The 24,962-nt window shown below is 41.5% G+C and overlaps 1 protein-coding gene across 4 annotated transcripts in view; it reads left to right on the top strand.

The window, feature by feature from the left end:
• NRXN3 (neurexin 3) overlaps nt 1-24,962 on the top strand; it is a 1,750,257-nt gene that overhangs the window by 442,122 nt on the left and 1,283,173 nt on the right. For all 4 annotated transcript variants that reach the window (XM_028496242.1, XM_028496240.1, XM_028496243.1 and 1 more), the window contains 2 exons: nt 14,809-15,110; nt 20,817-20,978. In XM_028496242.1, coding sequence (XP_028352043.1) covers nt 14,809-15,110; nt 20,817-20,978 — 464 coding nt within the window. The remainder of the gene's footprint in view (nt 1-14,808; nt 15,111-20,816; nt 20,979-24,962) is intronic.

The following is a 24,962-nucleotide window of genomic DNA, read 5'->3' on the forward strand; positions in this document are numbered from 1 at the left end:
CATACCACAAAAAAAAAAAAAAAAAAAAAAAAAAAAAAAAAAAAAAAAAAAAAAAAAAATAATAATAATAATAATACCTGAATAGATTATGGTGAAGATTATATTAAATGTCATCTGCATTATAGTAAGCCAGAGCTAAGGCCCCTGAGACACAGTAAGCTTCAAATACGGTAGTTGGCATCATCACTGTCACCTGCATCTCAGGGACTGTGGACATTTTCTGGTATGTAAAACAGTGATAATGCCTTCTAAGGCATTACTACTATTACTACTCTTCTAAGGTCATCATAGGATTGAAAAAACAATATTTGCAAAGTGACCCTCACTGTGCTAGGCACATAGTAGAGGAACAGTAAGTACTAGCTTCTTTCCTTCTGCTTTCTTTGATGATGTCTTCTTACTTTTCTATTTCATTTGCGGGCAGCGGGGCACTATGGTTCTTTTGTAAAGTGGCCCAGTGTCATTGAGGGGTGTTCCAGAGGCCCCAGAAGGTGACTGGTCTTTGCTGGTTGAGGTGTGGGTAGTGGGGTAGCTGGCAGGGGGAGGAAGAATGAGCAGCACTCAGGGGCAAACCTGAGGGCACCAGAGGCTGGGATTCTGAAGCTTTCGTAGAGTTCTGCCTGTTCCTGAAATTATCCTAGTATCTCCAAGGGAATGCTACTGTTTGCATAAATCATTCCATACAACCTTATTAGTTATAATACAGAAGACACTAATGATCCCTAATTCAAACAGTAGGAGGTTAAAGCTGTTTATTTGTGGTGGTGTACAATGATAATCAGTGAGGAGTTAGATGGCTCTGAGGTCCATGAAATCTCAAAGAGCGTTTTGAATCCTCAGAGGAAGTCCAGGTTATTCTTAGGATGACTTTAGTTTAAAGTTCTAGAATGTAGTATACCACAGCAATGAATACATTACTTGTAGTGTTAATGGGATCATTTGTTCTTCAAAAACCAGAATGTCAAATTTGAAATGGCTAGGCATTTGTCGCTCACAAAAGCATCCAACTAATTCAAGCCTCTTTTTTTCCTTGAATTCTAGGCAACTGAGAGTTTTTATTTGATCTGCTTTATTTTTTTACTTCCTGACATGTGACCCATGTAGAGTTCACAACCATCCTGGTTTCCCAGGGATTGTTTCCCTTTTAGTACTGTAAGTCCCATGTCCTGGGACTCTTTCAGTCCCAGGCAAATTGGGATGGTTGGGTACCCTATCTGAAACACCTGGTAAACCCGTTTTCAGGAGAATGCCACATTTTGGTCAACATCTAACTGACAGCACACCTAGAAAAGATTCTCGGGTTCAGTGGTTCTTCAAACTTTTGAAGTTTTTTGACAAGTAACGTTTTTACAGAAAAGGGAAGGAGCAAAATAGGATTGACTACTTTTTATTTTGCCAACTGAGGACATTACCAAATTTCATCTGTCATCGTCATTACTTTATAAAAGAGGAAATTCCAAATGAGAAAGGAATGGAATGAAAGTGCTATCTTCCCAGCGCCTACCATGGTGTTGTATAGAGTAGGTCCTACTCAAATGTGTGTTCCATGAGTGAGTATTGCATACGTTTAGCTTTTATTAAAGAATGTACGGCATTGTTCTTATCTTCCTGATTGTACTATGGATTGGTAAAAACTTTAACTGAGACCATTGTTTGGGAACCAATGGTTAATTCCAAATCTGTGGACTATAGGATTTTTTGATGGTAATTTTTCATTGTAAATCATGATAATGACATTCTGCTGTCTACCTCAGTCACATGTTGATTTTAGTTGGTGTAGTCAATCTCTCATTATAGGATCACTCCTGGAGAGAGATAAAACCACATTTCTGGGCCTTTAAATCAGACAGGGAGATGCAGTCAACTTCCTCTCAGACTTTAGCTGCCACCGTATCCAGATGCATCTTTGCTGATATCTGTTTGGGGATGCCACCATAACTGGCAGGAATGAGCCAGCGGTTCTGCTTATTTTCTTAAGTCTTGGATGGTGTTTTTGTATGTCCTAAGTCTCCGTGCTTTTCTTTGTTCTGATTCATTCACCTGCAAAGTGTGGTCAAAAACCTTGACCACCTGGTGATAATGTGCAAATATCATAACCTCTCTAAGTCTGGGATCGCCTATGCAACGTCTTCATATCATAGCTGGAAATCAAATCATTCCTTATTTTATCTTAACCCATGGATAAAAATATCATTGAGAAATCTTACCTGCTACCTAATTTCTGGAGAGGGTTAGGACTTTAGTTTTGTCGACGTCATAGGAACTATAAATATTCATCGTAAATGGCTACCCAAGAAAGCTAAACCAATTTGAATAACTGTTTCAGAGAGTCTTATAAAAGCTAAACCAGTTCGAATAACTATTTCAGAGAGTCTTATAATCTCAGTTTTGTGTGCTCTTTCTAATAACAAGTCAAATACTTTTTCCCCCTCTGCAAGCCTTGAGCATACTTCTGACTGTACCCATTGGTGTTATAACTCAGGGTCCAGCTGTATGGCCCTGGAGCTTCAGTGAGCTTGCTGGGGTGATGGTTTGTGAATCATCTGACTTAGAAGTTGGGTTGCCATTTTAGATTCAGTGCATCAGAAGAGGATTTCCTTTTTATGCTCTCATAATTAAGGATTTTCTTTAGGAGTTATATATTTGCAGTGTTGCAAATGTAGAGAATTCTTACAATTTTCTCCATCGTTCTAATGGTCTATAGTCATATCCAGTGATTGTGGTTAATATATCTAAATGTTTGCTGAAAATCTACCCTTGTTGAGCAGATAGAGGTTCCTGTAAAAGCTGCAGAAGGATGCTTTACAAAATTAGATAATGTATGTGAGAGCAGTTTGGAAAATATGACATGCTATGCAAGTGTATGTGTGTGCACGCGTGCGTGTACAAGTGTGTGTTTAAATTAATAGTTCATCTCCCACAGGAGTACTGTTGACAGAGGTCTTTGCAAAAGATACCCAACCCTCAGTAGGAGGCAGCATGTTCTAATGGAAAGCATACAGTGTTTAGAGGTTGACCTTGGTGTATATTTTGAATCTGCTTCTTACTAGCTGTGGTGTTGTACATGTATTTCACCCCTTGTGAATGTCGGTTTTATCATCTGTGAAATGGGTCTAGTAAAACTTTATTTCACAGGGCTTTTGTGAGAGTTAAATAAGACACATACCAAGTATCCTAATAAAAAGAGCTCTCCTTTCAGATAACATATGAACACATATATGTTATTTCTGTTAATAATACATTGGTTCTGGTGGTTAGTATTTTGAATTCTTGTAGCTCAAATCACCAAGACAAGTCTTGGTTAATTCTTGTCAAATACTACATGTATAGTGTTTGTTTATTCAGACCCTCTCTAGATTAAAGCCCAGAGCATAATACACGCTCAATAAATGTTAATTTCCTGTCCTTTTTATACTATGGCACAAAAAATCTTCTGTTAAAAAACCGCTAATAGTCTGAGGTGAAGAAATGATGAAAATGAAATAAACACTTTATTCTAGTTCTATTTAGTTCTATAATTGAATTTGCAATCACTGAAGATTTTCTTCTTTATTTAAGGCTTCTTAAATTAAGTCACTGATTTGTAAGTCTGCCTCCATTTTAGAGAACTTTCCCTCTCTACCCCCTTTTAGCATACCCCATCCTCATCCACCCCCAGGTTCAGACCCCTTTGTTTAATTACGTTGGACTCTGGGCATGATCCAGTCCCTTCTTGAGAGCCCTGGAATGGGGCGGTTTTAATTTTTGGCAGAATCAGCCCCATCTCAGTGGCACGCTTATTTCTGTGGGAGGTAAAGGAAATGCATACCTCACCATAAAAGAAGACGCAGCCCACGTCTCTAGGATTTGTACCTCTGCGTTGGCCAAGTTCCCCAGTTGTGTCTCTGAACGGGGTTTTAATCACCGTGGCTTGAGTGCTCCGCACTGAAAGCTTTAAGGGTACTGCAGAAATGGTAGATTAGCCGCATTTAACAAAATAGAAAGTTTTCATTGTGTCATAAAAAGCCTTATTGATCTTGTCCAGGCATTGACTCCAGGGCCTTTTAACCAGCCACTCTGTCTAGACTTGCAGGCTGGAGCCCTCAGTGCTAACAAAGGAGGGCTGGGCTGCCTGCTGCCAGGGAAGGCCAGAGGGATGGGCACAGATTCCGGTTCCCAGTGGGGATTTTCTTAAAGAACTGGGATGGTTTTATCCTGCTATTGGGAGGCTTGTGCAGAAGCCTGTCACATCCTCCAGACCCCAGCCAGCCTTCTCTCACTGTCAGCATTTGCTGTGGAGCTTTCACAGGGCAGCAAACGCAGGCGTCTTCTCTTCCCTCACTTCCATCAGTATTTCTCCTCTTTCCCCCATGAAGCCAGGCTGAACTCTGGGATGCTGAGGTACTGAGCAGTGGGTCTCCAGAAGGAGTGGGGAAGGCAGGAGGAGAACTGTTTACTTTAGCATCACTGCGATCAATTCAACTTCATTTCAATTCAACTCGGGCTTTATTTAACACATTTTGGGGTACGTGGGAGATTTTGAAAAGGTATGAAAAATTGCTGCTCACAAGATATGGTCAAGGAGTTGACATCTACGTGTAAAATAGCTAGAGAATTGTTCAAGATTTATTTGGTGATTAGGTATTTTATCAGAATCATCTGCAGGGATTTAACTTTTTAAAAATGAATGCTAAATTTCAAACATAAAAGAGCATAAACCTGTAGTAGAGGAGATTGTAAACATTGGCTTAGTTATTGCCCATATTGAACAAATCTCAGTGTTTTGCCATTTTTGCCTCATATCCTTTTATAAAGACTTAGTCTTGTTTGAATATCTCCCTGGTTCCATGTCTTCTCTCCCTCCCCAGAAGTAAACACCACCTGAAATTGATGGGTAGATTTTTTTTTCCATTCTTGTTACATACGAATAGCACTGTAATATATAATGATTAGTGATCATTATGTGTGTGTGTGTGTGTGTGTGTGTGTGTGTAAATTAGTGGAGGTAAAGTTCATTAGCTACCCACAGTTTATACTCATTATTCTCTGTATATTCTGGGCTGAATGAAGGAAATATTTGGCAAAAATCTTTAACACCTTATACGTCCCTGTTGATCGCCCAAATGAAGCTTGGCAGTCTCTCAATATGCTTTCCTCATTTTGGACCAGGAACCATTTGAGCTCCAGAAATGTCTGTAGGAAGTTTCACATAACACCAAATTATCTTGTTTTCTTTGGATACTTAAAGGTGGAGAGTTTCACCAGCAAGATGATTTAGATGTAGATTTATTGAGGTAAGAGGTATATTAGGTCATCTTCCAAGGTCTCTTCTGATGCTACAGTGATGATTAGTTATGAAGGAGTTTTTACTTGTTTTCATCTCAGATGAAAAGAGAAATTTTACAGAAATAAATATTTTAAAAGTCCATATGGGTTTAAAAATCTATGTATTGCTTCTAAATATCTTAATATCTGTTTGAGTTTTACCAAATTCTGTGAACCTTTTATGACACTTATATTCCTTTCTGAACAGTATGTGTGAATACAGTGAGTATTTAATTTAGGTAGCAATTAGGGTCAGTGTATGTGCCACTGTAAAAAAAAAAAAAATCATTTCAGATGATCTACTTCCTGCTCCAGGATCACTGTAGATATATCTCATTATTATTAATTTTGTTTTTATCAAAATCGCAGTCTTCTCCTCTCCTCTCCTCTCCTGCTGTGTGTTCCTAGTGAATTTTTTTGTCCTCATCAACTCTGTGGAATGTAGTCTCACAATGAGCCATTAGATACTCCAGTACAATTGCCTTAGTTGTTTTGTAACTTTGATAAGAGATACTGGTTGAAGAAAAACAAACATGCAGATTATTCTTTTTGGACTGGGCCACAGGTGAAAGGTTATATAGGTTTGCAGATGTGTGTATTTTCTATAATTTTTTACTCAAAAACATCAAAACTCAATCTAAAAGTTATCTTCAGGAAGGCGACCCTGGTTAAATTTTCACCATTCTAGTCATCCATATCCTTGGTGTAACTTCAAGAAATGTGTTTTAGTAACACCGTGGCAGAAAGCTGGCTTTAAAATTATTGATATAATTGATATATTTACTTATAATTGACCTCATGTAGTTTCAGATACGTCTGTTATCTTCCCAATCAGAGTGAAAGCAGTCCAAGGACTGGTTGTCTGAGGTGACAACTGACAACCATATGTTCTGAATTAACTGAGGGACAGACACAAGACTCAAACTGGCAGTCAGATTAAGGATCCAGATATCAGTTCTGTTGCTGGTAGAGCTGCGTTAGAGGATGTGGCTTTGATCTGCAGTCCTACTGGGCTTCCTAGTAATTTTCCCCCTGAACTAAACTCGGCCACACAGCCATAGGCAGAAGAGCTAGAAAACCAAAGGCCTTCTTAGGTAGGGGCAGAGTCTACTCTGATAGGTTTCACTGCATGGGGAAGCCTATAGGAGAACTCACAATCCCTGTAGGAATGACAGAGCTGAAGGGAAGAGAAAGGCAAGTCATATGGAAACAGTGATTTTACCTAAATAAGAAATGTGGACCTCTGCGTGTCAGACCCTTATTATATCACGAAGGAGGTGAATTACTTCTTTCATTGGAGCAGGTGAATGAGTAAATGAGAGAAGGTCAAAGTGTTACTCCAAATGACCCCCTTCTGGAGGGTGGGAAGGAAATGCTTTCCTGAAGTCGTGGGTACAGGGAAATGGAATTCCCTCTACAGGTTAAGAGTGCACCATTTGTGTTTAACGATTGTCTGATTGACTGCCCCACAATTAAAATGAGAAGCCGATAGTAGAAGAAGCATAATTACAGTTTGACTCATATAGATTTGGTGGTTATGGGAAATAAAATGTACAACATATTGCATAAATTATTATAAGTGGGCAGGCAGGCAGATGTAGCACGGTTGCCTCCGGCCAGGGTTTCTTAGCAATCTCCATTCCACCTTGGAGATGTCTCCTGGATTCCTCTTTACCTCTCTAGCCATTAGTCCACCCACTGGACCTCTGGTACAATACAAGTATAATTGTGCCACTCACAAGCCGAAGTTCTCCTATGCTGGTTCTCCATCCCCAGAGCCCCAAGAATATGACACATAAGACCCCAGCCTGCATCTTGAGTCTCACATGCCTGCTACTTTAGCCACATTGAACTTCTCACCATCCCCTGGACACCCCGTGCTTTTCTAATGACCACACCAGTGAATACATTGTTTATTTTAACTAGAACTTCATCCCTCCTTTTGTATGGTGAACTCTTACTCATACTTCAAGACCCAGATTAAGTTTGACCTCCTGTATGGAGCCTTCCCTAACACCCTGGGTCAGTTATTCCTTCTTCTGTGTGCCCGTATCACCTATGAAACATTTACTGCACTTGTAATCACTTGTTTATATGTGCATTCTCAACAACAACAGCAACAGCTAACACGTCTGTGGCTGGGAACTGGGCCAGGAACTTTATCTGATTCACGTCTCACAGTGACTCTATGAAATACGTACTATGGTTATGCTAATTCTGTAGATTAGGAAACTAGCTATTAGAGAAGTTAAGTAATAAGCTAAGGTTCCATAGAGTTAGGTAAGTTCAGAGCTGGATATCAAACCTAGGTCTGTCCAATTCAAAGCCTTATTATTAAATTCCATGTAATCAAGTCCACATGTCCACTACACTCTGAGCTACAGGAGGATGCCCTGTTTAATGTGAGTCCATGTCAGGATTTGGCGCTTAGTAAGCATTCGAGTTTTTTTAGATTTATAATTTCTCTTCTTCAGTAAAATGTCAGCTAATTATTCCTACTCACCATGTTCCTGGGTGGTTCAAGTGCATTCAACACTGGACACATCACCTGGTGCATAGTAGGCACCTGGAAATACTTATTGCTTAAATGAATTAACAGAAAATTTAACTTTTATTGTAATACAATTGAGAGCAATGCAATCTTTAGGATACCATTAGCTTTCTAGTGATTTCAGTGAAGCATGATTTTCCAGGCCATTCTTTTGTGGACTCGAGGCAGCTTCCCTCGCCAGGATGCTGGGCTGTTTTTTTTTTCCAAGTGACAACTTGATTTACTATTTTCTTTCTCATCACTTTCAAGAAGCATCTGCTGGCTAGTGAGTGACCAAGGCAGCGTGGAAAAGTCCATTTATTTCTCTGCTGCATCTTTCCTACAGAGTCTGAGGATAAGGGTTGGGAATGGCCTTAGGAGGTCAGATTTCTTGTGTGTTTTCTTTTGTAGTGCAGGATTGCTCATAAGGACACAATTTGCTGTCTGCTGGTGCACTCTGCTTTTAAAATACCTGTATGATGCGATGTGGCATGTAAAGGTTCATTGTTTCTCCTTGGGGGATGGCTCTGCAGTTTGATCTATTCAAATGCTTTGTTTGGCCCTAAAATACATTGTAAGGGAAATGGGACAGGAAGAAGCAAGAGGTAGTCACTTGTGCAGTCTTTTTCCTTTTTTACTCAGTGTGTTCCTTCCCTAATTCTAGCAGGAAATGTCCTTAGATGATGTGTAATAGAATTCCCTGTAGTAAAAAGATTTCTGTTTTTCCCTCATTTTTGCAAATACGATAATCTCACAGCTCAACAGCTAACTTGGGTGTCTTGTCTACCCATAGCTTGTAAGAATCCTTTAGAGGTGGAAATTGTTGTTCTGGATGTTGCATTCTTAGCAGGTTGCATGGAAAGAAAACAGAATTGTGCAAGAACAAACTCACATTTGCCTTAACTTGTTCCTTTGCCAGCAAACAACCCAAATTGGTGTTGTAGCTCAAGGCGACTTTCAGAATTGAGTGGATATGTGGTCCCTGTAGGAATGGGTAGAACAACTGTGGAACTGTGGCCTTCTCAAAAAGTTTATTTCTGCTTTGTGTACCCCTTGCCTTGGGCTTGTCCTTCTTCCATCATCATCATGGCTTCTTTGCCTGCGTAGAATTGGGTGATATGTTAGTTTACAACTTAAGAACCTGAAACCTCACATTGCAGCTGCACCAACGGAGGAAGGACAGTGCTGTCCCTGCTGAATTTGTGGATCAGAGGAAGGGAGTCAGCGGGCCAGCCCCAGGACCGTAGGACATCCCTTTGTCTGGCAGGGAGGGCAGCAGTAGCTCGTGTTTTTGTGCCTCATTAGCTCCAGGGCGGGCCGGCCAGGATGGCCAGCCAGGGTTATCTTTGCATTGGTGCAGACTAAAGTACCATGCTGCTGCGGAGGCCAGTTGAAGGACAAATGATTCAAAGATGAGAACAGTTTTGCCTCTGTCTCTGGGGCGTGTCCTCAGAAGCTGGCTCCCCCTCCCTTTCTAGAGAACAGCAGGTGTTCTGCTCAGGACCAGTGCCTGCAGCCACTCCAGAGGGGTTGGCATTTTCATAGGCTCTGCTAAGGGGTACCTAAAAATTCCATTTCTCGGGCTCTCTGTCTGATGACGGTGAAGAGTGTGATCTCAGTTTGACTTTTTCCAACCTGCTACTAGGGAATTTTGGAATAGAGCCAGCCCCACTCCCTGATCCCCCTGCGTGGGCTCCTGTTGCCTGAGTGGGCTCTTACCTGTCATTGTCAGTGGTTTCTCCTTTGGACACATGGAACTTCATGCAGTTGCAGGATGTCAGATACAGGATCCTAGGTACCTCTTCCCTGAGAATTTGAGTTCCTGGCGAGGTGGTGTGATGTGGTGGCAAAAGCAACGGACTGAGAAGGCTAAGGTTTTGGAACTGGCCTAAATGCTTCCACGCTCCTTGGATGCCCTATGTAAACTGTGTGCCCCCTCTTCCTTACATTAATATAATCATAGCAAAGTGACCTCACAGAGTGTTGAGGGAATACAGACAACAATTAAGAAAGCATTTGAGCATTTGGAAATATATGATATTTTAAAAACTGTGAATAGAATCCTTTACCCATTCCTGACCTGTTCTCACCTGAGCCCTTTCATGCCTAGTGCTGTGTCCTTGTCCTCAATTTTTACCTCTGGCCCTTGGTTTTCCTTGGCTGCATTTGGATCTTAAGTATCCTATGGTCTCTGGTTTTCCAGAATGTCTGCCTCTCAGTTCCTTAGGTTGTCTCTTCTAGGAACTTTTGCTTCCATTCTTGCCCAATGAAATGCAAATCTCACTGGGTTATATCAACATTCAGGTTGAACCAGTTTCAGGCACCCCCTGGAAAAGTGGTTCATGTGTTCTCTTCTTTTAACTGGGCTCTCTGCCTTCAGCTCTCATTTCTTTCCAGTTCACTCTCAACCCAGCAGAAGTTGGGCTGCATAATCTTGTATTTTAAAAATACAAATCTGACCCTCCATCCTCTCAGTAAAATTATGCAGTCGTTCCTCAGAACCTTCAGAGTAAGGTCCAAATTTCTTGATCTCACAGCCTAAGACACCAAGCTATCAGGAACCACAGGCCCAATTCAACAGTGATTTTCATTTCTTCATACCTCTTAGGTTGTATAGTAATAAAAAAATGACAGAATATTTTAATCTGTTTTGGAATTTCTCAGAAATAGAATTATTACATAAATCAGTAGTTGGATGTTTTTTGGGAGAGAGTGGAAAATAGGACTGAGTAAATGCTTGTTAATGCGATGTATATATCAGTGCTTGGATTAACAAGCCATTTGAAAGATCAGTGCTTTATATGTCTTATACAAACTGATTCAAAACCTTGAGTTATACTTATCTCGATTGCATCTAGTGTTTAATCAATTGGACACTTACAAATAATGGGTAAACGGTTTGTTGTCATACAGGGTTGAGCTCTGCTTTTCATGCAGTGAGAGTAACATTTTTATTTTAACACTTATGCAATTGATTGTAAACTTTGGGATGATATAATCTAAATGAATCTAAACAGTCCATTAGCCATGTCAGTGCCTACCCTCTTGCCAATCTGTAGCTTTATGCTAAGCTGTTGTGTGTTACTGTGTTACATAATCCCCTGCATTCATTTTCTCTACCTGTTTAGCCTGAATACATACAAGGTGACTGAATTGTCTCTTCAACCTCCTTCTCAGTGTAAACACTCAGTATAGAAAACAGATTTGGGGCAGTCTTACATTTTTCTAATGGAGAGTTTGGAGAATTGAATGGGCTTAGAAATGTGTTTGTCACTATTTGGTTTTGCACCTTTTAGTTATGTTCACTATCAACTTGGTATGGTTTGCAAGGTGATAAGAAAATGCTCGAGCTTTAGCCACTGGAAGGAAATTAAGACAGATTGAGATTTTAGGAGAAAAATGTCAGTTGTGAGAGTATACAAAGGAAGAATTTCTTCAAGGTCCTCTCTCTTTCTTCTTGCAAGCCCCTTATTTGCTCTTTTAAAGACTGGGTCATGCACTGCCAATGCCTCTCCTTCCTGTAACAATCAGGAGGGAAGTATCCCATGAATTAAAAATGATATGATTTTGCTTATCTAGAATACGATTCAGAGAGTAGCTTTCGGTGGTCTGTTGTTTGTTGACATGTGAAGGAGACAGCCAGCATCTGGGGTGATGCTGCTCTGGTGTTTTTCTCCAGCCCAGGGAAAGGGTAAACTGGGAAAATTCATCATTGAATGAAGAGATTGGGAAGGTTGTGAACTTTTGCAGCAGTATTCATTAGATATTTGCAAAGGAATGTACTCTCAAGGCTACGTAAAATCTTCATTGATGAATTTGCATGGATATTAGCATAAATATGCATGTGATTTACATAGACTTTTTTCCTCACATGGGTTTTATTTCTTATTTATTTGTTGTGATAGCCTCTTCTCTTAATGATGTCATTTTTCTTCTATGGCCTTCCACATAAAACAAGTTCTTTTATTTTAAACACACGGATTCCGGGGGGTGGGGATGCAGGGAAGGGAAACATTTCTTTTGATGAGTAAATGTGATTTACATGGGGTAGGAGGATTAGATCTCTGGCTCAGTTTATTCAAGGTTTGTGATGGTTTGTAAGTCAGTACATGGTTCAGTGGAATCATTCATGCCCTTTGAGAAGCAGAGTAGGAGCATGTGCTATATCCAGAATGATGGGCAAAAGGAAAGGTAACTGATATTTAGAGGAAAGTCCAGAGTAGAACTAACTGTCATGTCTTGGGCAACTCACTTATTCCTAGTCATCAGTTTCTTCCTTAATAAAATAAGGGTGTTAAATCAGGCAATCTCTAAAATCCTTTATAGCTCTAAAATTTATTATTTTGATAGACTCCTTAGTCTAATTATATAAAAAATATTAAGCACCACATAACCCATTGAATAATATCTTGGTGCCTTGCTGTTCTGTGTCAGGCCCTTCCCCCTTTGAAGGGTACTCAATGATTAATTGAGGCTTCTCTTTAGAAGCATTCCTTTCCTTGCTCATTTATCTCAGTTCACTGGGCACACAAGGTATAACTTAAATGTTTATAGAAGGGGCTTCCCTGGTGGCGCAGTGGTTGCGCGTCCGCCTGCCGATGCAGGGGAACCGGGTTCGCGCCCCGGTCTGGGAGGATCCCACATGCCGCGGAGCGGCTGGGCCCGTGAGCCACGGCCGCTGAGCCTGCGCGTCCGGAGCCTGTGCTCCGCAACGGGAGAGGCCACAGCAGAGGGAGGCCCGCCTACCGCAAAAAAAAAAAAAAAAAAAAAAAAAAATGTTTATAGAAGACTCCCACTAATATACCATGTGGGGTGCCAAGGACAGGCGTAGTAGTTGGCTGTGTGTACATTTGCATTGTTAGGAAAAGAGCTTAGCGGTGATAACTGAATTTGATTTGCTATCTTCTGCTCTAAATTAGGGTTACATCCAGTCTACTGAACAAGAGCTTGTCCAGTTGAATTTTAACAAAACCATTTCTTTAGAAATGAGAGATCATGAAGATAGGGCAGTAGGGGATTGCATGGATGGACCCGTTTCAAACAGACAGATAGTGCCAAATTTCTGCTCTGTGATTTTGGGGGAACTAATTTTGGTAAAATGCATCTGGCATGGGTTATGTGCTGAGTAGTACTCGCTACTTATATGTGTAAACAACACTGGTCCCCTAGAGGAGGACAAGTCCCTTTTGCTTATACCAGTGTGTGTGCAAACAGAGATGTGTAGGTGTACACACATCCTTGAGGCCCTCTGGAAGATATAGGACACACTTAATCTCTTCTGACTCTCTGGAGTGTGAAGTTAAGGCTCATGTTTTAATGATGTGATGCTGCAGTGAATTCAACAGTATATACTGGGTGGTCACCTCTTCACATTGTAAGAGTGACTCCTTTACCTCATGATGAGAAAATACTTATTTGATTTTACTTAGGGAACTTACCAAGGGCTATGATGGTCGATAAGGATATGAATTAATGTGGACAAACTTTGGTGAATAAGGCGGAAGTGTAGGTCTAGAAGGGAAAATAGAGTCCCCTCAACCTTACTTTGTAGACCATGCCACCCCTCTTTAAAGGGGAGCTACACATCTAAACTTGTATTGTCACCCATTTCTTTTCATTGAGGAGGTGCTTTTGACCAACGCTGATATGAAGTAGGCCACTCTCTAAATGAGGCTGCCTGACAAGAGGACAAATGGAGGGGTACATGCTGAGTGTCTACGTTATAAATCAAATCAACAAATAATTAAATAAAATACATTTGGTTCTCTTAACCTTGAAAAATAGACCTTTGACACTACCTGGTTAAGTCAGGTTCACATTTAGAGTTTTTGGATTCCTAGGAGTTCTGCATTGGGAAATACCAACACAGGGAGAGCCAGCCCCTCTGGTCCTCAGCCTGTGGCCTTTCCGCTTCCTCTGCCCACATTCAGCTCCATCCTATATCACGGAGGTCTGGTATAAATGCACGTGGATGCCTCGACCCACGTGACAAAGCTCTGTCCAAACCTGTGCAAACAGTCCCCCAGGGTTAGTCCTCAGACCTTGAGGTATGCACACTGATAGCATGATTTGCCTTCAGAAAATGGATCCAGGAAGGAGGACTGCACAACCCCTGGAAACAGACTTGGGGCTCTTTGGGTAGGGAATTACAGGACCCCAGGGTCTCGAATATGGTCTTGAAAGAGAGTATGAGTCCCAGTGGAATGCCATGTTGGCTCTGTGGACCCCTGGTCCTATGGAGAGAGATGTTCCGTAGGATGGTCAGACCAGGCCATCTCAAACGGGAGGCCTCTAGGGCAGAGGTCCCTTTGACTCTAAGGGAAGTATTGCTGTCACATCAAAACATATTTTACCAAATTCCATTCTGTTCCCTTTTCCTCATCTGCTCAATCATTTCCTCAGGTCCAACCTCCTATTTAAAAACCCAGTCACGTTCCACTGGGCACAGGACTCTACCATGGAAACCAAAGTTAGCTGGGTTATTGATGGATGGAAATTAGAGGCAAATCTTTCAGGCTAATTGATTTTTAGTTATTGTTCAATAAAAGGTACCTAGAGCTAAAGAACCCTTCGTCAGAACAGTTAATTATCCATTCTAAACCAGCTCTTCTACAAGCATTTAAAAGCCAATATTGATGCAAAAGCAAGTAAACCTCTACCATTTTGCATGAAATTTCCCTTTAGGTTTTTCTCTGAGAAAATTTGAAGGAAAGGCAGCAAGCTTTCCTGCACCATCGTGTTAGTCTTCTACCCCTGTGTGGACATATAACTTCTCTGCAGTTACCTTCTCTGCTAGTTTCCCTGGTACTTAGATACGAGTCTTGTGGAAGAGTTAGAGGGGGTGTTGTGCTGGTATCAGGCCTCTGGCAGGGACACTGCCCTGTGTGCGTGTGTGTGTGTTCTGTTTGGTATTTGCATAGACCTGGCTCATGCCAGTCAAGTGTTGACTGCTTTCCCCTTTTCTTTCTCTGTAGCTCGAGAGGAGAATGTGGCCACTTTCCGAGGCTCAGAGTACCTGTGCTATGACCTGTCTCAGAACCCAATCCAGAGCAGCAGTGATGAAATCACCCTGTCCTTTAAGACCTGGCAGCGGAACGGGCTTATCCTGCACACGGGCAAGTCGGCTGACTATGTCAACCTGGCTCTGAAGGATGGCGCAGTCTCCTTGGTCATTAACCTGGGGTCTGGGGCCTTTGAGGCCATTGTGGAGCCAGTGAATGGAAAATTCAATGACAACGCCTGGCATGATGTCAAAGTGACACGCAACCTCCGACAGGTAATGGCTGAGGGGAGAGAGTGCCCAGAGGCTCCTCTTAGGTGGCTGGGGAGGAAGTTTGTGAAGTAGGTGGTGGGTTAGGTTACATGGAGAGGGGTAGAGATACCCTATGGGTTTGGATTTGTCGAAGTCAAACTTTCTCCCAGCCTTTACAATTTCACAAGGATAATTATTAAAATATGTTTCTTCTCTTACTTCAATTTTCCATTTGTGCTTGTTATTTAAGAAAAAAATTCAGTTGTATAGATAAAAGTTATAAATACTTTCCTTCTGTTTTGCTTTCCTTTTTATCATTTTCTTGATTACCTTTGAATATTGTATTATTGTTAAATCAATTAGGGAGAGCGTTTTGTTTCTGCAGCTTGGTAGATTTTTCTCATTCTTTGAATATATGTTTTTCTTTTTAATTAAGTTAGCCATTGCCATGATGCCATAATTTTAATTCCTTCCAGAAGAAGTCTTTCTTTTTCTCTTCCTTTTAATTTACCAACCCCTCGTCCACTTTTATTCTTTCTGTTGGGTTGTTGTGTTAACCTCTAGCCTTGGAGTGAATTAGCTGGGATCTTTCTGAATTCCTTTGTTTCTCTGTTCCTTGGTGTTGTGGTATACTTTATTGCCCCTGTCTCTACCTCTGACACTCTTCAGTTGACTAGGAGGCCTGGAAAGTGGAAGGACCCACATAAAAAAGTCAACTTTGGAGCAGCCTTTCCTGGTTCTGTACGTGCTTGAGAACTCCCATCACTTGCTGATTCTAAGCAGGCAACTCCGTCAGGTGACAACACTCTCAGAAAGCCTTAGCCCAGTGAAGTTGTTTTCCATTTCATAACTAATAATAATGATAACAATAACAATAATAATACCTCACCAGCCCACATCAGGAAAAAATTAAAAACACTTCCTGTAAAAGTCAAGGTCTGTTCTGAGACTGCCTTTTTCAGGTTCTGTTTTCACTTGGTTTTTCTACTTGTGAATTTGTCATTAAACCCAGTTGGACAGCATTCATCCTTCATTAAATCAGAAAGCATTATGTAAATTTCCAGAAGGTGCTTATCAAATTTTCTTCTGCAGTGTGATTGATTTAATGCCTTCTAATGTACACATGAAAGCATGAGAACTGACAGGTGTTTGCCTATGTTTTCTGTTGGATAAATGTGTAACTCCTTAATAATGCTCAGTGAATGGAAAAGGCTCCTCCACATTGGAAACACACAATATTCGAAATACCCATTTCCATCCACACTTAAGCATGTCAAGGAAGCCCCGTGGTTGGAGATTCTATTCTATCTGTGATGAAGTTGCCAAATCCTAAGAGTTAGAATCCCCCGTCATCTTCATACACATAGGTCGAACATTTTTGAATCACCGTTCTGTGTTTTTCCTGCAAGGCCAAAGAATCCTGTTGTTGATGTTTCCTTTCATCATTCCCCACCTGTACTTACAGGAGAGTCCTCCTCAGCTGCCAAGAGAGCCCACAGCAAATTTTCACTTGCTAACATATAAGGGCTTGAAAGGTTTGAGTAGCAGAGACTAGACCAAAAAGTAGAATATGACCTTCTGTCAGTTTTGACTGGCAGTTGCACAGTAATACCCTTCCGGCATTAGTCAGTTAAGGGGGGATTTTCACGTACTGGGGAGTGGAATCAGGTTGTGGGTCTCACCAGCCGATCTGTTTCTCTCTCTCTCCCACCCCACATGCTTCTTTGCCATTCTAGAATGATTCCAATTAGCCGGAAAAGGCTCACTTTCATTTCCACTAAAAACACTTTTCTAAAATAGAGTTGGGCCCTAATTCAGCCCTTTACTCTGAAATGGGGATGAACCAAACTGTAATTCAAATATTGGTTGTGCTGAGTTAGTCTGAACAAGCAGAGGAAGGCAAAACTGTAGGGTTTCTCTTCCAAGTTCTAAGACCTGACTCCTCTCTGTGCCCTTGGACAAAGCATTTAACCTTTCCACACCACATTTTCCATTTGTGAGATGGTGATTACAGTCCTCCACGTGTGGTGGCTAAATATGCAAAGCACCTTATGTTCCAGAAGGATTATGAGCTCATCCATGGTCTGGGTACTAGACTCGCTGGGACATGCACATGATTTACATGCTGAGTATTCTTTCAAAGGTGACTGCCTTTGTCTGTCGCCATGGATGCAGCTAAGCAGAGCTCTCAAGACAAGGCTACTGAGGCCCTAGGGTGTTGGGGGCATTTCTCGGCAGAAGGAGTATGAATCTTGTAGAGAAAGTGCACCTAAAATTGGACCGCATCGGAATCTGGACTGAATTGTGCATCCAAATGCAATTTATTGAAAGAAGAAAAAAATCTCAGAAAAGCAGAGTTGATTTTGCAAATACAATCCTTTCAACCCTGAGTCAGCTAAGATTATTATTTTTCCCATTAAAAGTACATTTATAACATCTTTTTGAGTTCCCTAGGATACATTTGAAGGGGTGGGAAGCCCCTGTCTATTTCAGTTATACTGTAAATCACTTCATAAATATTTGACAATAAGCCGATGGCAGTCTCGCCTACTCTTTTGGTAAGGTTGAATGGCTTCTGTGGTAGAGATTCATCTGAGGAAAGCTTACTTGGGGTTTCCTTACCAAATGGAGCAGAACTTTCCCCCTTTCTTCCTTTTTGGTCATCTCCTACGGTTCTGCTTTTGGGCCAAGTCAGGCCGAGGTCAGGTACTTCATTGGGGGTTCTGATTAATGGAGGGAACGTGGATTATCTGTTCTAAATTATAACCAGGACCTGACTCCAAGGTCATGGCCATCACAGGAAGTGCTTTACCTTTATATGCCACTTTAGTCAAACCGCAAACACAAAACTGGGGTTAACCATCTTGTAGCCTTGCAGCCTCCCAGCTCGGGGTGTGTCGGCAATTTAACATTTGAAAACAGCGAAGAAAAGACTAATTGTAGGGCTTCTCTAATCATGTTTAACCTGCCAGTCCTCTCTGCTATCCATGCAAGAAATTGCTTAAAAGCTTGAAAAGCATTCTTAAAGAGGAATGAGGGGAGAGTGATTCTAACAGGAGACATTCTGGCAAAGTAAACAAAGTAACATTTTTGCCTAGTGAAGGAGACTCCAACTATTTTGATGCATTCTAACGACACAGTTATTTTAACCTGAGAGAACAGGAAAGAGGGGAAAGTTGCCCTCCTGCTGCACAAATCCACACAAAATCAAGGGGGTCTTGGATCTTTAAATTACCTATGGAAACCCAGAGTAAACTACATATGTCGCCTTCCTATGCTAGATGTGACCTGTAAATGTTTTGAGATCTTTTTGTCCTAGGAGAAAATCATGATTGTCCGTGCATGTAATCAGAGTCAGAGGTGAAAAAACAATCCCCAAAGTATTGGTATTTCAGCTCTCTCTATTTATCTACGTGTGGAACGATAAACCTTGGGGGTCTTTTCTTTCAGGACAGGTGGATTGTGTTTGTGCTAGAGGGTGGGAAGGGAGCAGTGCGGTGTTCTTTCAGAACAGCTCTTGGAAAGTTTGATGCTAATTCTGACTGGGGTGAGGTCTGGTCTGAGTGGTATTTGGGAGAAGAAGAGAGTTACAAAGACAAGGTGGCCTGCAGCTCCTTTCCTGGCTGTGCCCCAGGTTCCAAGGTTTTCCATAGAGTCTTGGTCTCATTGTCTTCCCCCACTCTCTTTTTCTGTGTCGGGTGCCTTTCTTTTGAAAAACTAACACAAGATCATTCATGCAATGTGTCATTTTACTAACCGACTAATGTACTAACACCCTAACGACTCATCTTTGTTTTTAGTTTTTTTAATTAACAATCGTTCTGTTCACAATTTTTAATTTCCTTTCTTCCCCCTTTTCCGCAAAGCACTCAGGCATCGGACACGCTATGGTAAACAAACTACATTGTCTGGTAGATATCATTCTTATTGTCTCTTTTTTTGGGTTTGCCGTGTGTTGCCCCCCTTTTCCTCCCCCAACCCCCCTTTTATCCTCTTTAGAGTTTCTTCTTTTAAAATTTTTTGTTGAATTAAATACAAGCCTTTCCTTTTCTTTACGAAGAAAATGGAAGGGCATGCACCTGTCCTGACCGATATTTGGATGAGTTTGGTTGGGACAGTTTTCCTTTTCTCTACTTCGTAATTTTTTTTTTCCCTAAAAAAAAGTTTTCTTTAAAGAAATGTTCTTTGTTGAGCTAAATTCGTTTTGTTTTGTTTTCTTATTTTGCAAGTTCCAAGTTACAGACTAGGGACAACAGAGATTTCTGTTGAGGACTTTCTTCTCTCCGTGTGTGTCTTCCTACCCCTCACTTGTCCTTTCTTTTCCCCCTTCCCCACTCCCGAATCCCTTTTTTCTTTCCCTTTTGTGTGGCCACGGCTGCCACAGGTGATCTGGGGAGGAAAGTACTCGACTTCCTGTATTCTTCCTTTCCCTCCTTTCACCTTACTTCCCACCTTGGCCAAAGGGAGCTGTGCCAATTTGTGTTCTCCGTATAAACTCTGCATGGCATGTTCCTGTCTCGTGAATTTCCCCGTGGGCATCAGAATCTGTTCCCTCGTTTCTTCCTCCTCAGTACTAACAACCTACCAGTCATCAACCCCACTCCACGTTCTCCTCTCTCTCTTTTTTGTCTCCACGCTTCTTCATGCTCCTCTCACCCTTCATATATTTTGGGGTTGGGTTTGGACTTTTTCTTTTCTTTTTTGTTAGTAAGGGAGGTGGCAGGCAGGGGGAAAGACTGCCCTCTAGCTTTGAGTGTGTGTTCTTCTTTTCCCTCCCCTCTTGTTTTTCAGCTGGTTTAGTGCATGTAAGTGTGAAGTGGATTTTGATTCTCTTCTTTAGTGCTCCTCTCCCTTGTCCCGTTTCCCTCCCTTTTATTCTTCTGCCTTCTCTCTTGGCTCCAGATGATTTTCGCATGGGTGTGTCAGTGTGCGGTGCGTGCACGCTTCGAGGCCCCGTCTCTTCTCCGTGCCCTCTGCGCCTTTCATGGATGTTGGGTGTATGGGTGCTGTTTATTTCCTGTGGGCATTGTTATTATTTTGGCTATCATGCCTCACCATTCCTTTCTTTTTGTTAGCGTTGCCTTTTTTGGTTTGGATCATTTCTTCTCTGGCTGGTGGTGATGGCAGACAAGGGAGGACAGGGGTTGGTGTCCTGGGTAGTCCGTGGCATGTATCACCCATGACTCATCAAAATCAAGACCCTTTTCCTTCCCTCCCTGAATGCATGTTTGTCAGCGTGGTGTGAGCCCAAAAAGAAACAAATAAAAAAAGAAAAAGAAAAGAAAAAAGAAAAAAACCATCAACAACCAAAGACCAACCCCCTAACAAACCCCATTGTCAAACATCTCCTTTGCTGTTTCTCACAACCACTGTAAATTACAATCTTTCGAAAGTAAATGATCATTTTACCAATGAACTGAGACGTCTGAGGATAGTTCCATTTTCTAGCCTGACTGAGTGAAGAGGGCCATGGGTAGAGCGAGTTGCTCAGCTTGGCAGTTCCGAAAAACTCTCCCAGGAGTCTGCAGGGAAACACTGGAGGCTTGGGCCACAGGGAGGCAGACCAGAAAATGGAACTTGGCTGCACATACCAAAATCAATCCAAATTAGAAAGAATACCTCACCCAAATCTTAATGAAAGTGATGCCACAGGTAGGGGAAGCCCCTGGGTTTTGATAGGACTGTAAGGTCATTGTTGGGATTTTTTTTGTCCCTATGTCCCTCCACCAGGTGACAATCTCTGTGGATGGCATCCTTACCACGACGGGCTACACTCAAGAGGACTACACCATGCTGGGCTCAGATGACTTCTTCTATGTGGGAGGAAGCCCAAGTACCGCTGACTTGCCAGGCTCACCCGTCAGCAACAACTTCATGGGCTGCCTTAAAGAGGTAAGGTTCACCCATTCCATTTAATGCACTGACTGTCTAAGAACAAATGCAATTTTCAGTTCAGTGACTGGATCTGTCCTCTAACCTATTCTGTGAGGCCATAGGTTGTAGCAGAAAAGACTCTGGACTTAAAAGTAGAGGCCCTAGGTTTTGATCCCAGTTTAAGCTGGTTGCAGGACCTTGGGTGCGCCACTTAAGTACCCTGTGGTTCTGTTTCCTCATCTAACTAATGAGGAACCTGATCCCACAGGTAACTGTGCTTTATAAATTAAATGAAGTAACTCAGATGAAAGGACTTTGAAATCACAAGGAACTAGACCTGCGTGAAGTTTGATTTTGTATTTTTGACTTGGCAAGTAGGGAAGCCTTAGCTAAAAGTGGCTCAATTTGTGGTTGTGTGTCTTGTCTAAAACATAACATATGTATTATTTTACCTTTGCTAACCTTCGTGTTCCCAAGGGTCTCATTATTCAAGATGAAGGAAAATTCTCAGAATATAATATTAAGGCCCAGAAGACTCGGTTTTCCTTTTTTTTTCCTCCCCGAGAACTCGCAGCTGTGAGAAAGCAGTGGGGCTTCACCATTACTCGTTTATTACTATTGAGCTAATGTGTTGAGACCTCTGTCTGAGAGCAAAGGAGCTTCAGTCAAGTGTAAGTTCAATCTCTAAGGTCAATTGTTGAGGCAAAAAGAATCACACGTGATTTGCTGGAGTCCTTTCAGCACACAGTGTCATCAGAGCAGTGCACTGCACTTTTTTGTTTAATCTAAACTAAGCTTGATGGCCTCAGATAGCTATACCATTTCCCTGTGGAAATTCCTTGAGAAGCTAACAGTGTTCTTTCTTGTAGATAAAGATCCCTTGTGACATGTTATGAGCCTCCTCTCAGGGCACATGTTTTATTCTTACGGTTATTTGAAATTTGTTACACATCAGTTACATCTGTGATGGCATCGCACATGCATTCACTCACGCCACTCGGCTGTGAGCTGTGTCTAGACAGGAGTTGCGTCTGTTATACCTGGCATAGAGCAGGTGCATAATAATTATTTATTGAAGGGAGACATTTATCAGATAATCATTGGGTACCTTTTTTGTGCTGTAACTAACCTTAATGGCTCTTTGCAGACCACGGTCTCCGTGTTGGAAGACTTTGTAATCTGGGAAGAGAGATGAGAATCTGTAAGGGAACAATTATAGCTCAGGACACTATGTGTTCAGTGCCACAGATGAAGTGATCTCATTGAGCTGAGGAAACAGATACATTTTAGGTGGGAGTCAGCATTGGAGAAGAATTGATATTTGAGCTGGGCCTTGCTGCAGTAAACCATGTGTGCATTGAGAGAAAGGGGGAGGAAGGGGAGACATGACAAAGGAGGGAAAAATCCAATTACAGCTTTGTATTGTTCTTGTTCTGAAGGAAAAATGACAGGAGAAAAGTCTTAGAGAGTTTTCCTCTCTCTGCTGGACATTACCTAGGCTTCTGCTGGCTACAGGGACTCCACAGGTCATTCCTGACGGAACTGCAGTAGACATAGCGCACTTCTTCCCTGGGAGTTACTCCTATTTGAATAGAATAACGATATAAACTACTCTGTCTAATGAACCCTGAAAGATTCTTAAACACCGTTAAATCACTCCATTGGAATCGCACTCTCATCAGAAATAGATAGGAGCATTCTTGTTCCACGTTTGTAGCTCAGGAATGATTTAGGCATTGATTGCTGTGGAGAGCTCGTCCATTTTTGTCGTGAAACAGCCCTGAGCCTGGAGTTTCCCCTGGACTGGATCTAGGGGTGGCCTCTAGGACTAATTTTCCCCTTCACACAATTATGTTGAACCATCTCTGCATTATGTATTTTGAGACAAAGGAGCAATTTCCCAACCGCAAATCTATCGGTCAGGAAGGATGCCCCTGAACGTTTTGAAACTAGTCTCATAAAAACATGAAGATATCTCTGATGATTTTATCCATGCAGAACCTAAAGTAAATAAAATCTGCACACACGCGCACACCCACACACACGTACTCACATACTACACTGTCCAGGTGGAGGGCAGACAGCTTCAAAAGTCTGTGAAAAGTGGCACTTAATAGCTTAAAAATTAAAGGCAGTTCTGAAAACCAGTGTCAATGACAGAAATAACAGTAATAGTAATAAAAATATGCACATATCTTAGCTAGCAGCTAAGCAGAATTTAAATCCAGATCAAGAAAGAAAGAAGAAAGAAAGTCCAAAGCAGTGAAGGAAGTGGTAGGCGAAACAAGAACTTAATATAAACTTCTGCACCATCTCTCCTTTACGTATATAGTATGGTCTTTCTAAGGGAGTTGGGAGGCCTTCTCATTTGTCTGAGTGCTTTAAACAGATAGCTTTGAGTTTAATGAAATCCTGGCATAGTCTTTCTTTGCATTTAATCATTATAATTCACTTTTCTGTGGGAAAGTCTAGGACATTCTTCTCTTGTTCCTGGCATTTCTCTTTGACAATTTCGTAAACAGTAAAAGCTTCCAGCTATGTTGGGACTTCCCTCCTTGATAAATCCCACTTACCCACTTTAAACTGTTTCCCCTTAGAACAGTCAGCAGTTATTTTACAACGTCTTCTTCCCTTCCCTATCTCTTTCTTTCTTTTTCTGTCACCTCTGGCCATTTGTGGCTCTACGCTGCCTTAAGCTGAGCTGGGTGCTTTTATGTTTCATTTTTTTCAAAATGGGGACATGGTGAAGACCCTATGCGATTTCTCTTCCAGATTGTTGATACTTTGTGTGTGGCACAAAATAGTTTTTATCTCTGGAACTACAGTTACTTCACACCTGCAAGTTAAGTTCTGGCTCCACTCTTTTATCTATCTATCTATCTGTCTATCTATCTGTCACATCTTTATTGGAGTATAAATGCTTTACAATGTTGTGTTAGTTTCGGCTGTACAACAAAGTGAGTCAGCTATACATATACATATATCCCCATATCCCCTCCCTCTTGTGTCTCCCTCCCACCCTCCTTAACCCACCCCTCTAGGTGGTCACAGAGCACCGAGCTGATCTCCCTGTGCTATGCAGCTGCTTCCCACTAGCTATCTATTTTACATTTGGTAGTGTATTTATGTCTATGCCACTCTCTCACTTCTTCCCAGCTTACCCTTCCCCCTCCCTGTCTTGATAAGTTTTTAATGTCTCCCTCAGGTTTGATTCCATGCAATTCCTCTGACTTCTTAAAGCCTCCTTCTGAACTGTCAGACACATTAATTTCCTCTTTAAAATCTATTTTTAGCATTCACTTTTATTTAATCATGTAGTTTTGTCCGTTGAACCCCAAAGTTCTTGGAGGGGGTCCCTAATCCATGACAATATAAAATGGAGTGATTTCCAGATAAGTCCCTCCTGGGTAAGTCACCTATTTTCACATGTTTATTACCTTGTATGCTTTATTAGATCAAATCAATGTTTATGAAATGTCATGTCTCTTTTTGAATTATGGTTTTCTCAGGGTATATGCCCAGTAGTGGGATTGCTGGGTCATATGGTTGTTCTATTTTTAGTTTTTTAAGGAACCTCCATACTGTTCTCCATAGTGGCTGTATCAATTTACATTCCCACCAACAGTGTAGGAGGGTTCCCTTTTCTCCACACCCTCTGCAGCATTTATTGCTTATAGATTTTTTTGTTGATGGCCATTCTGACTGGTGTGAGGTGATACCTCATTATGGTTTTGGTTTTCATTTCTCTAATGATTAGTGATGTTGAGCATCTTTTCATGTAGTTTTTGGCCATCTGTACGTCTTCTTTGGAGAAATGTCAATTTACATCTTCTGCTCATTTTTGGATTGGGTTGTTTGTGATATTACTGGCTCCACTCTTGAGTCAAAGTGATTGTGGATTTCACCTGTGTGCACAGCTCCTAACTTGATACCAGAGTAAAAGTGTGACATGGGGCTTCCCTGGTGGCGCAGTGGTTGCGCGTCCGCCTGCCGATGCAGGGG

The sequence above is a fragment of the Physeter macrocephalus genome, chromosome 11 (genome assembly GCF_002837175.3).
Source record: "Physeter macrocephalus isolate SW-GA chromosome 11, ASM283717v5, whole genome shotgun sequence".
Taxonomy (NCBI): Eukaryota; Metazoa; Chordata; class Mammalia; order Artiodactyla; family Physeteridae; genus Physeter; species Physeter macrocephalus.